Here is a 13,500-nt window from a genome sequence, read left to right as displayed (position 1 = left end):
GGATTTAACCCAATGGCCAGACCCAAAGCTGCAGACGAGCCGGGTCCGGGTGCCAGACACTGGCCTCCAACTGGGAGAGTAGGTCCTTCCTTGGGGGAAGCTTCCATGGATTGCCTGTCAGAAGTCTCAGCAACAAAGGAAACAACGGTCTGGCTGGCCATCGTGGTGCCACGAGTAACACTCTGTGCTTGCACAGGGAGATCCTGTGCAACGTCTCCCATAACAGAGGGGTAGGTGGAAACGCATAAAGCAGGCAGTTCGGCCATTCGTGAGACAGCGCATCCTGGCCCAGGGGGCTCGACACTTCTGTCCTTGCGAACCATAAGCGACAGTGGGTGGTCATCTCTGAAGCAAAAAGATCCACCTCTGCTCTTCCAAATCGTAGCCAGATCTCCTGCACTACATCTGGATGAAGCCTCCATTCTCCTGGATGTACTTGATCCCTGGAAAGAGCATCTGCTGTCTGGTTGCACACTCCTGGAATATGAGCTGCCCTCAGTGAAGCGAGTCGTGGCTGACACCATGTCAGGATCTCGTGAGTCAACCATAGAGACCTGCGGGATCTCGTGCCGCCCTGGTTGTTCAGATGGAACACTGTTGAGGTATTGTCTGACCGAACAAGAACATGGCGGCCTGCCAGAACCGGCATGAAGTACTTTAGAGCCAAGAACACTGCCCTGAGATCTAGCAGGTTGATATGTTCCGCGGCCTGGATCGGAGTCCAGCGCCCGGAAATACCCCTCCGATTCCACGTTGCCCCCCATCCTGTGAGGGAAGCGTCTGTCGTGACCAACTCCCGACGAGAGGGAACAACATCCAGGGGCACTCCTGCCTTCAGAAACTCTAACTGTCTCCACCGCCTCAACGCACATATGCAACGGTGAGAAATTATAACCAGTTGATGACGATGTCTGGTGGGATCTAGCCGCAAACTGTTGTTCCATAACTGGAGTGGTCTGAGATGGAGTAAACCCAGGGGGATCACAACTGTAGCCGCTGTTAACATCCCTATCAGTCGTAGGACCACCTCGTACTGCAAAGACACACCCGGACGAAAGCGAGCCAAAAGTTGTAGAATGTTTGTCACACGTTCCTGAGACAGGGAGGCAGACATTAGGCAGGAATTCAGGGTCATTCCTATGAACATAGTGGTCTGTGATGGAATCAAACGGCTCTTTTTCTTGTTCACAGAAAACCCCAGCTTCTGCACATGTCTCAAGAGCAGTCTGGAGTCTTGTACTGCCTGCTGCTCTGTGGGGGCACAGAGAAGCCAGTCGTCCAAATAAGGAAGAATACGCATACCTCTCATCCAAAGAGGAGACAGAGCTGCACTCACACACCTTGTGAAGACGCGAGGAGCAAGGGAAAGGCCGAAGGGTAGCACTTTGAACGCGTATACTTGATTCAGGAAACTGAAACGTAGAAACTTTCTGTGATGTACAGCAATTGGGCCGTGAAAGTATGCATCTTTCAGGTCGACACTTACAAACCAATCGTCTGCTGTCACAGACCGGAGAACATCGGCTGTGCGCAACATTCGAAAGGGAAGGACCTTCAGGAACAAATTCAGAAGCCTCAAATCGAGAATTGGGCGGAAACCGCCGTCCTTCTTTGGAACAAGAAAATAAGTTGAATAGAACCCGTCTCTCTGAACGAGGGGATGAACTTTTTCTATGGCTCCCTTCTCTAACAGTGAACAGATTTCCAGAGAGTGAGCCACTGCGCGAACCGCGTCTCTGACAATCGTAGGAACAATTCTTGAAAATCTGGGAGGCCGGCGCCGAAAATGTAGAGTATATCCCCTGCTCAGAGTCGCCAACACCCAGGGGTCTGCTGTGTTGGATCTCCAGTACTCCAGTTGCTCTACAGAAAAACGATCGACCGCCGGCCTGACTGTCTCAGGCTTTACGTGTGCGATTTTTAGTGGTCGCGGGGGGACGCTGACGGGGCCCTCCCGGAAACTGTCGAAGAGGTGGGCGAAAAACTCTTGCATCTTCAGGAACACGAGGTCTTTGAGGGGGCTGTGACTGAGGTGTAGCGTGCCGGCGGAAACGCTGCTCCGATGCAGCATAGTGATGTCGGGTCTGAACCGCTGGCATCCTAAAGGTAGGGTTGCGCTGCACCTGTGTCAGCTGACGAGTGGCTTCAGACAGCTTTACCCGCTTTTCCAACAGTTCCGGAACGTTTGGACCAAAGATATGCCCGGGAACAAAAGGAAGATCTCTCAAGGTTTTCTTGCAGTCCTCCGGCAGTCGTGCTTGGGCAAGCCACACTTGGCGGCGGGCTGCCAGAAGCGTGGCTGTAAGACTACCCAGCTCGCGGGTCACATGGCCTGTTGCCAACAGAGCAGTTTGCAGAAATTGTGAAATAGAGGGATCTGCATTTGCAGGTTCCAGCGTACTGGTGGCAGCAAGAAGTAACTGGCAGATCGTGTTTTCTGCTCGAGTAATGTAGGCAACAGACTCGTATGCCTTTTTTAGCAAGGAATCCGTACGACCGCATTGCGCACTGGGGCATCGCACATTTCCTCAGAGCCTCATCAGGAGAGACTACCAAAGCTGCCACAGGCTGCTCTATTTCCGGAGCACGACCCACCCCGATAGAATCTGCTTCAGCCATAGATGCTAGCGTTCGAGCAATCTTTGAGCGCCGCTTAGGTGGACCAGAACCAGTGAGAGCATTTGAGAATTCAGCCACAAAATCCTTACATGGTGGCATGGCAAAAGAAGTTGCAGCTGTGGTCTGTCTGAAAAACACATTAGTTTGTGCAGATTGGACAGGTGACTCATCAAGTCCTAGATGAGCAGCTGCCATTCGAAGCACAGCCAAAGTGTCATCGGAGGAGGACTGGGCTTGTCCAGACGACTGAACTGACCCCCCACTAGAGCCCTCTGCTGCTGGGTAACCAGTGAAAACAGCCTGAGGTGATGGTTCTGCAGCAACATCCATAGGATCCCCATGATCGTGAAAAAAGGAATCTGAAGCACTTGTAGAAAGCACATCAAACTCTGAACGATGAGAAAAACAAGGGGAATCAAGAGACTCTTCCCCAGCTCCCTGGTTTTGAACATTCTCATCCTTCCGTGTCATCCTCACAGGTGTAGCAGATGTGACCGGCTGAAGTGAGTGAAGCAGGCGTTTCAGCTCTGCCATCTCTGAAGAAAGCACCGACACCGTCATAGAAAGTGAACCTTTCTCAACATGTGAATGTTCATCATCTAGCGATTTGGCCTTCTTAGCTGGGAGGGGAGCACCAGCTGCTGCCGACGCCCTGCGCTTCCGAGTGCGCGAAGGGGCTACATCTAACTGCCCTAGTTTCACTGTAGAATTAGGGTCTAACTCGGCAAGACGGAGCCGTTGTTCCGACATAGGCAAAAGACTGCAGTGCATGCACGGGTCCGTGAGAGCCTCTCGCAGATGTTGAACACCCAAACACGACGGGCAGATGTCATGACCGTCGTCAGGGAGAAGATTATTAGGGCACAGCTTACAAGTCAGTGGAAAACCAGTGGCTATCGAGCTGTGAGCCATAGTTATTCGCTAATAACACCCTCGGATAGTACCGTAAGGTTAAGTTAAGCGGGATGAAAAAATAATAAAAGTAAAATAAAACGATTACCTCGGGTGAACCGACAGGTAATACCAACAAAAATTTTACGAAAAAAGATAAAGTGTCTAAAGTTGCCGGCGGATTGAACCGAGCGACAAAAAATGTTACATGGATACGAGGAAAAACACTCTAAGTAGATAACTTATGTCAACGGGAGACCGTTAACTCATAGCGCGGCAAACACAAGCCACCGGATTGCACCGAGAGGCACAGAGTGTTACCGACGAAGCAATATGAAAAAAACAAAACTCACCAAGTGCCGTTAATTTAAATCCAAATCCTTGAAAATCCAAATCCTTGAAATGGCGTAGACACGCGCTGTCACAGCTTGTGAGGACGAATCTCGCTGCTCATGTAAGCTGCACTTGACAGCGCGTCACTCAACCAATACAACCAATCTCAACTAGGCGAGAAAGCGAAAGAGGTAGAGTGCTGAGCTACTGTAGCTTTACCCTCCAGGGCTCAGCATACGTCACGCCACGTGACTTTGTTGGTATATTCTCTCGACCTATCTAGCTGGCGCTGCGATAATCCATAATCTTTACACTGCCTCTGGCGGTCAGTAAGAATGAAACAAAATCACAGTTTTAAACATGTGATTAAACATGAATGGTGGCACACAAACTCAAAATCACAGTTTTAAACATATGATTAAACATGAATGGTGGCACACAAACTCAAACACACAGGAAGTCAGAAAGAGGGTAAGGAACTAATTTGCATGTGCTTGAAAAGAACTATTGTATTTCCAATGTAGCTAAAGGACCATTCATAAGTTCTAAAAATCGTTGTAAATATAAAACATTAGCTGAGTTTACACCATAACCAGAATGATAACTGCACAGCAAAACAATATCGTTTGAATCAGTTTCAGAACAGGTTTTTCCAGCTGATGAATAATAAAAACATTGGCAGCCAATCAGAATCCATCTTGCTGTAACGAGCTTGAGCATTTAAAGCGTCAGACAACAAAAATGCAGCATGCTTGTAATAAACAGAACAATATCGTCCACTGATGTGGACGCTAATATAGTTATTGTTAAGGTTATCTTTATAGTTGGTGTTTTACAGGCCTTAACCCAGACAGCAACATGGTGTCGGCCCAGATCCGGCCCACATCTGGATTCCCCACGGCCCACACTATGTTGCTGTCTGGGAAAACAACTCTAAAGGTAAAAATGAGGATCACACAGAAGAGATTCAGGTATAAAATGGAGGAAACATGCATTTTTTATATTGCTTGATAAAGCTTTAATTTATCTGTAATGACACAGTTTCCAGCTGTGGATTACGCATTTAGCATCAAGAGTACATTACACAACATCTACAAAATAACACAAAATATTCAAAAACTGAAGTCTGTCCAGCCATACCTTTACACTGCCAGAATTTTGTTTCTAACAAACTCATAGGGAAAAGCAAAAATGTACAACTTGATAAATTAAGCCTCAAGAAGCAGTGTATGTAATGGTTATCAACCAAACTTCATAAATAAACTGTACATACTCTTTAAAAAACAAAAAAAAAAGTTAAAAGCTTTTTCCTTTGCTCTTTTGTCAACTTACAGCACGTAAAATAAAAGCGGTGGATCACAACTAGACTTTTTTTGCACTCTGATTGATGACCGTAGATGGTAGACATGTAGCAGTAGTTTTGCTTGGTCGCTTTGTTCAACCATGAGTCCAGGGCTGTAGTAAAGATTGATCATGAGTGAAATGTAGTAATGTTTTAATCATACCACAGGATGAGACACAAATTGTCGGTTTCAAGAGGCAGCCCAGAAGTCTTGACACACAGCCATATTGTTTCAGATCCTGTAATTCCGACCCAATACAGTTAATGTAGACTGTCACACTTTTTCAGACTGTAGTTGTGAGTAAACAGCTGCTGGTACTCAGGTTGACAAGTGCAGAACACACACACACATTTTCTCATGTCCACATGGCACCATACGGGTCACCAGTCTTCTACAAAACATGTTAATCGAACAAACATTGAGAAAAAAAAAAAGTCCAGTTCCCCACAGAACTTTACGATAATACAATCCTTTCAGAATTGACATATCAAAAAAGGCCATAAAGAGCATTTTACGCAAACAAACTCAGCATTCTCTCACAGCCAGGGAAAAGTCTAAACAGGAAATTTACAGTGCATTGTAGACTTTTCGTAAATGAGGTGAATTTACAAGTTACTTTTTTGACACAATATTTCACATATATAAAATAAGAGCCAGCTGATATGGTTGAAAGTAAAAGAGCAGAAGTTGGATAGTTGCAGAAAAAGACGGATTTCCCCTTCCCTAAATAAATGTTATGGTGGAATTTCAAGTGTTACTGATAGAAAACGAAAAAAAAAAACATGTTAAGTAACATGTTTATGCAAACGTACATTCAATTTTACCAATGCTGCAGATAAACAAATTGGGCCTTATTCAAGAGCAGAATTCATTTTTGTTAATCATAAAACAATTCCTAAGTAAAATTTTTTCCTAAAAGCATTAAGTTGTAGCACTGAATTTAATTCAGGCAAAAATGGTTTTAACTACTAATTCAATTTAATGCGACCAATTACGCAAGAATTGTTTTGCTAAATTATTCAATTCGTGGAATAGTTCATAAAACCTTTCTTGCTCAAATAATTCATAAAACCGCTCATATAAATTGTCACCTTCAAGTGAATAATTTGTTAAACCAATTCCAATTTACGGAAGAATGGTTTTACAAATTATTCAATTTAACGCAACAATTTACACAAGAATGGTTTAACAAATTAATTCCATGTATCAATTCAAGAATGCTTTTTTTCAACAATTTCTCGAAACTTGTTCATGTTTTATGAATGATGCCCATTATTTGTATGAGGAGCAATTCATGTGAAACGGTCAACAAAATCTGAAATGTTTATTATACAACTGGAGAAAGAAATGGGTTTGGAAGCTTGCTTTTGTTTCACAGCCTGAATACAGTATAACAGTTTATAATGTATATGGTTATTGCTAACTGTTAATACTTTAACTGCAATGTTACGAACAAATGGCATTCATTTTGTGGCCTCATGCACAAAACACAAGTTTAAGTATATTTCCATTAGTCAGCCCAAGTGTCCAGTAGAACAAACTCAAATGCATTCAAATTAGAAATAATAAACCAATACCAAAAACTCAAACAATGGAGGGTTTGGCATTGGGCTAAAACAGTGTTAATCACTTCCTAAATGGCAGCTGATGGACAATGAAGACACATGGCTCACGCTAACGTGTTTTCCTGAATCACATATTACGGGTTTATAATAACAAGAAGGGTTGAACTGTCCAGGTAAAGGAGTAGATTATCTGTTAAACAATACTGCCAGTGCTGGCATGGGTATGTCACAATCAGCGCCATGATTCATGAACACACAGCAGCACATGAAGGCGGGCAAGACCGTTAAGAAATGAGGAAAATGCAGAAAGAGCGGTTTAACAGCAAAGTGCTGGCAGTATGAAACACACAAGCAGTTCCTCAAGATACAAGGAAAAAAGGCGGAGAAGAAATGTCAATTGTTTCGTGAATACTGTTTGACTTCTTGAAGATAAGGGTCTTTACGTTGTTGGGGAATTAAAAAAAGCCAAAAGGCACACTGTGTGACTGCAATGTTATGAAATGTCTCAGAGCGTAAATGCAGATGTTTGCCAATCATTTTGCACAATAACTCAAAATAAACAAACAGTGTATATAAACTTGAACTTCTCAAATTCTTAATGACAACAGAATTTGGTTTAATTGGATCGCTGAAATGGCGTTGGATGAAATGTTCGGACTGTTTAGAGGTAAATCTGAGCATTTATATCCAGTCAAACATTTGCAGGAAAATACTGACAGAGCTTCTCAAACAAACAGCGGCACGGGAGGAAAAGTTTTAGAAAACCCTGATTCTGCAACGAGAGCAAATAGTGCAGAGAATGAAGCACGGGAAGATAAAGTCCTTGAAGACAAACCATGGAGTTGGCTTTGAAGAAACCAAAAATTATAACGTTTAAAACGTTTGATCTTCAAATGGCACTAAATTTCAAAAGATATGCAATTAAATCGGCAGATATCATGTTGAAGATAACTTGGGCTCAAACTAGACCTTTATACCTCTTGTTTGAATACTGCAGAGTGGCTGCAAAGACTGTACAAGCGTTGCGTTGTTTCAGGATAGTTCGACAGTATACGAAACTCTGCCACAATTTCCTATGTATAACCTCTACAGAAGATATTGCTCTGTCCAGTAAACATAAAATGGACCTGAGTGGATCCATTTTGAGCATTCAAAAGTCCAAAAATGTATAAAATATGGCAAGAGTGCTGTATGTTTGGAGCAACACTGTGATAAGCAAGTGATCCATTCATGCGCTAGTGCCATTTTAAAAGGCTTCAGTCATTCTCTACCCCACTTTCGTGTCGATATAATGTTTAAAAACCGTACCGTTCATCCAAACACATGATAAAACGGATATGTTGCAATACACAGAGTTGTTCAACCACCACTAAACAAGTTGCAAGGACCTTTGATGAATATAAGTTGAAAGTTGAATATAAATGTGATTTCATCAGGGTTCTGATGCCTGCTGAAGTGCCGCCAGACATCGTTTCCTCGTTTTTTTCTTCCTAACCCCTTCATAACTTTTGGCTCATCTAGAACGAGGTCTCAAATTGTCAAGGGACCTCAGGAAAAGCAAAAAAGCACCAAGGACATAAATAATCTATTCAAGCTTGCTAAAGTCACAGAATAAAAACTATCAGAAGTTGGAATAAAACCCAGAACAAAAAAAAAAAATTCAGTTCATTTGTCCATCTGCGCCCACATCTTCTCGCAGTTCTGTTTCCTTGTTTACACCAGTGCATAGTCCTTGGCACACGGTGCCGTTTAAACATCCAAGATTTCCTCTGCTGTACCTCCGCAACGCAATCGGTAGCGTCCCGCCCTCCAGCTGATGGTGGGGTCCCAAAGAGCGGACAAGAAAATCTGAATGGTCATGGACTCCCTGATGAACCAGGCCACCGCATAGTCCAGCTTAGAGAAGGATGGAGGGCCGCCCTTTTAGGAAAGAGTGTAGAAAGACAATTACAAAAAGGACTGAAAAATGCAGCAATTTAACATAAAATGGCTGTGAGGAACAACTTATGATTTTGTTTGTAAGGGTTGTTAAAAATGAAAACCATGTCTGTTTATAAACTTTCCTAGAAAAGTCGAGAAAAATACAATGAAGAAACAACCAATATTTCCTCAGTAATGTGACATTTCTGATTGGAATGAGGTTAGCTATAGGATTTTTTTTTTTAAATGGCCAGGACTTGATTTTATCCTTTTGTAATTGATTGGAACATCAAAAATGGTTGTTTTATACCAAAATAGAGCCAGAGCTGAAATGCAGATTTGTTGTGCGTTGTTTTTTGCCGAACTTAGTGTTTTACCTGTACTCCTCTGAGCTGGATGTAGTCAGAAATGAACCAGGCGAGACAATGGCACAGGAAAAACACCATGATGTCCCAGCGGAACACATGGTGCGCGGCCCAGCCGATGATAAGGCTCGCCACAAAGCACTCTGAGATGGGCTCGATGATGGTGGCCGGCAGCATGTTGATTCTGAGCTTGGCCCATCTATAAAGAGTGGATAACAATGAAATGTTTATGAGAAGATCAGCAGACTTTATATACACCACAAAATGGGAAATGATAAAATCTAAAGCCATAACAAAACATCATAAAGGATACTGGATAGCATATAACAAAAAAACTATCATCAAAATATTCAAGATATGATCCTAACCAGGGCTTGACATTAGGGATGCTAACCAATGACAGCTTGACCGATGGTTGACCGTATCAACTTTAACTGATCAAAGTTGTTGGTAGTCGGTTAAAAAAAAAAGAAGTGATCTCTAAATTAGGCTGTTATAGACAGTGGACTAAACGCTACTACAGTTAGCCATCTCATTCCAAGATATTTTTGTGTGAAGTGAACAAATCCCTCACACTCAATTTTTCATAACTCGCCTGTTTGTACTTAATAAACCAATAAAAACATTTGGCGCTCACAAGGTTTGCGAAAAGTGAAGGCTACAGGCTAAAACACTCGAGGTTAGAGCCAGGGCAGACGACAGGATGAAGCGTGCAAAGAAAAGTAGTGTGTGGGACCATTTCACCAAAAAGAATGACACAGATGTAAGTTGTGTGATACAGTGCTTAAATACAGTAGGCCTACATCATCTATGATGTATCACCTGAAAACGCGACTTGTTCTGTCCGTTATTAGAAGGCACACAGTGAGTTAGACGTGACTTGGCCGGTTCGTCTTTTACGAATTTTGAAGGTGCCTGTTTTATCCATTGGTTTTATCATGTTGCAGTCTATTAGGCAACATTCCGCATAAGATGGGCTAAGATTTGGAAATACATTACATCCACATCTCAGTGGTAACAGATAAGGTGATGATGATGATCATCATCTTTCTTTATTATTGTTAGCACTACCTCAAACTAAAGCGGCGTCTCTTCGGAGCTGTCATTTTCTTAAATGAGCCGCGGCAATGTTTCAAATGAGCTTCTAACGCTAGACCAACGCCTTTATTTTCAACGCGATCACCTTGTACCCAAACCATTTCGAAACTAAGGAGCCATTTGTCCTCCGATTACATACAAGCTCCTCGGCGCCGCGTTTGCGTGACTCATGTTTCGCGCAGTAGGGGATTTTAAAAAAGTTACGTGAGTGGAAGGGCAGCCCCGGGGCAGTGTGTGTGTGTGTGTGTGTGAGCGGGAGGCAGAGAGAGATGCGAAAGAGTTGCGAAATTGCAGGTGCGGCTCGAAATGGCTGTTATTTAAAATAGCGTGGCATATTTTAAACTAATCGGTTAACCGGTTTCAACCGGCTAATGAGGCTCGGTGGTCGGTCAAGAAAATGTTTAGTTTTCGCTATCCCTACTTGACAAACACTCGCCATTGGATTTCATCAGTGACATGTAACTGCAAAAGCGGTGCTTACCCTGCTACGGAGCAGGCTTTCATAACATAAAAAGCTAACCCCGCTTCTAAATTACAAGTGTGAAACATTCCTTTACCCGGGGTTAAAAGCATTGTTTAGAAAGACGATAACCAGGGTTAAGCGCAGTGTGAAAAACCCTATATATTTTTTAATTGTAAAAAGGCACCTGAAATAAAAAAAAAAAGTGCAAATGTAGTGTTGACAAAACATAGATTTTTCAATACTGAAATATCTGAAATGCTTCCAAAACTAATTTTTACCAGCTGTGCTTTCTCTCTCTCTCTCTCCGACAGTGAGTTACACACAAACCCGCCTCTCCTTACTCACTCGTTTAATTTGCTCAGGATGAATATTGTTGGTGTTACAGGGCTTGAATTTCACTGTGGGATAATTTTACTTGTTCACGCAGATTTTGTGCTTCTACTCAAAGTGTGGCACAAAGCCGCCTCTCAGTACTAAATTGAGTTCTTTTTAGCAGCCTAAACAGTCAAATACACACAAAATAATGTAAAAATGGCAGTCTTGGCGAGTATTCACATAAAGTGTTATGTCTTAAGTGAAAATAAACAGTTGAGAAAGAAAAAGAATGTGTAACATTTCGGGATGTTCACATTGACCGTTTAACCGAAAGTAAAAATTTGGTTTAAAAGTTAAACGTTTTTTTGTGTGTTTTTTTTAAAAGCTTTTTTGTTTTTTGTTTGCTGCATGGTTAAAAAAAATACTATATAGCCTAAATTTGTTAACTCACGGGGCGCGTCGACGCGCAACCACACGTGCCTACAGACATATTTTGCTGAGCAAGCAAAATGAAGCGAGCGAAAAGCAGTACTGTGTGGGACCATTTCGACAGAAAGAGCGACGAAGTTACTTGCAAAATATGCTACGCGGTATTAAAATACAGCAGTAGTACAAGTACAATGCAATATCACTTGCAAAGCAAACATCCACAAGCATCGAGTGATGAAGGCCTCGAAAACTTTACCCTCCATGTTATCAGGGAGAAGATGCGACGCATGGCGATCTGAGGAGATAACGCAGAGAATCTGTTCAATGGTAGCAAAAGACACTTTGCCCATCAGTGTCGTCTGTGGTGAAGGTTTTCAAGAGCTACTGGGCTATATTGAGCCCAATTACGAAATCCCATCAAGATGTACTTTTACCCGTAGAATTGAAACCCGTTAAAAAAAAAAAAAAAAAAGCAACTCGAAAGCACAAAGTTCGTGGCCCTTACGACTGAAGGCAAATTAAAGGCGCTTCCCGAAGCTGGCCACTCTAGCGAGACGTTATCTCTGTATTCCCGGGACATCTGTGTCAACGGAGAGGGTGTTTTCTGCCGCAGGTCTAACTGTCAACAGGCTGCGCTCCAGACTAACCCCACATCATGTAGACATGTTTCTTTTTAAAAATAAAAACTAGACAAGGTGTGGATTGAGGTAGGCATGCTATTTTTATTTAACGAAAAGTCTCCTGGAAAATTGCCGGTTGTTCAAAGCTTCAAACGGATTCATTGTTTTCTTTTTGTCATCTTAATTTGTTAATTATTTAAGTTGAAATTTTTTTTTAGTGTAGGCCTATTTTATGTTTTAAATTTTATTCTGCTTTTTTCTGTTGTCACTGTCAGAAATGCTGCAGGTGTGTGAACATTTGATGTGAATCCAGGTTCTTTTGTTGATCTGTTTTGTTTGCATGTTAAAATAAAATTCACAGACACTTGTCAATTTTATTTTTATTTAATGCCAATTCAATATTATAATCTTAACAGTTAGCGGCTAATACTCGGATAACAATCGGCAGTTGTCGGTCGGAAAAATTAACCGAAATGAGCATCCCTAGTAACATTATAATGGATCTGTGTGTCAGGTCTAAAATTGCCAGCAGCCTAATATATTTGCTGCCAAATTATGAGATAATGTTAAAAAGATCTATATGGCAGTTTTCCCCCCATGGTATCTATGTTAAAATTGTGGGAAGTGAAAATGCAGAATGGCTGGTAACTTTGGAAAACCACTAGTCACAGTGGTTGGTGAGAAAAAAGGAAAACGATGTCAAGCCCTGATCCTAACAATGCTGCGATATAAATAGGCAGGGATCCATCTGCAACTCTATCAGAAAATTGCAAACAACAACAAAAATAACACAGAAAATTGCAAACAACAACAAAAATAACACAGTCTCATCACTACTCTGGAGGTGGTCCCATCAGGAAAACAGATTGGTTTCACTACCGAACATAAAAAGCTGATTGAACAACTGCCGTACCTGATCATGCGAGACTGGAATTGTGCAATGGAGTATGAGCCAGAATTCTGCATGGCTACCTGCGTTGCCATGGAAAATTTCCATCCTCTGCAAGAGAAACACCATTTCAATGAACTAGCAAAAAAAGGGCATTTTTGCTGAGACTGATGGTAAAAAGACAGTATGAGAGATAGTTCTGAACACGCATTGCCGGAATTTATCATTCAAAGTTAAACATTTTGTCATCATTTACATCGTCATCATTTGTAACTGTGATGACATCATTTACATTGTCATCATCGCCCTCATGTTGTTCTACACCCATATGACCTTGAGATGTTTTTTCCACACAATAAAAGCATAGGGAGACCAGACTCTCAAGCTATAAAAGCCCTATTAAAGCACCATAAAATTGTGCATACAATTAATGAAAATGATCAAAACTGAAAACCATTTTTTGAAAACTGAAGACATTATTAAGTAAAAACCTAAATCTTATAACTGAATATGAATGGAAGCAAATTTTGAGTTTCATGATTGACACTCTTGACTAAACGAGCCTTTAGTCACACAAAACTATCATATGGATTCCGAAGATTTGGTATACATTTTATTATGGATTTTTTACCATACATGTATGATGTTTG

The 13,500-nt window shown here is 41.9% G+C and overlaps 1 protein-coding gene across 1 annotated transcript in view; it reads right to left on the bottom strand.

The window, feature by feature from the left end:
- Nucleotides 1–4,837: 4,837 nt before the first annotated feature.
- Nucleotides 4,838–13,500, bottom strand: part of ugcg (UDP-glucose ceramide glucosyltransferase) — a 31,725-nt gene continuing 23,062 nt past the window's right edge. The window contains exons 7-9 of the mRNA XM_077243155.1: nucleotides 12,875–12,961; nucleotides 9,049–9,235; nucleotides 4,838–8,671 (exon numbers count right to left, since the gene is read on the bottom strand). Of these exons, the coding sequence (XP_077099270.1) occupies nucleotides 8,501–8,671; nucleotides 9,049–9,235; nucleotides 12,875–12,961 (445 nt within the window). The 3' untranslated portion in view covers nucleotides 4,838–8,500. The remainder of the gene's footprint in view (nucleotides 8,672–9,048; nucleotides 9,236–12,874; nucleotides 12,962–13,500) is intronic.

This window comes from Siphateles boraxobius, unplaced genomic scaffold (genome assembly GCF_051911475.1).
Source record: "Siphateles boraxobius isolate OS27281-9 unplaced genomic scaffold, OSU_SipBor_1 25, whole genome shotgun sequence".
NCBI classification, from domain to species: Eukaryota; Metazoa; Chordata; class Actinopteri; order Cypriniformes; family Leuciscidae; genus Siphateles; species Siphateles boraxobius.
Note: the sequence above shows the minus strand (reverse complement) of the source record. Positions and strands in the feature narration are given on the sequence as shown.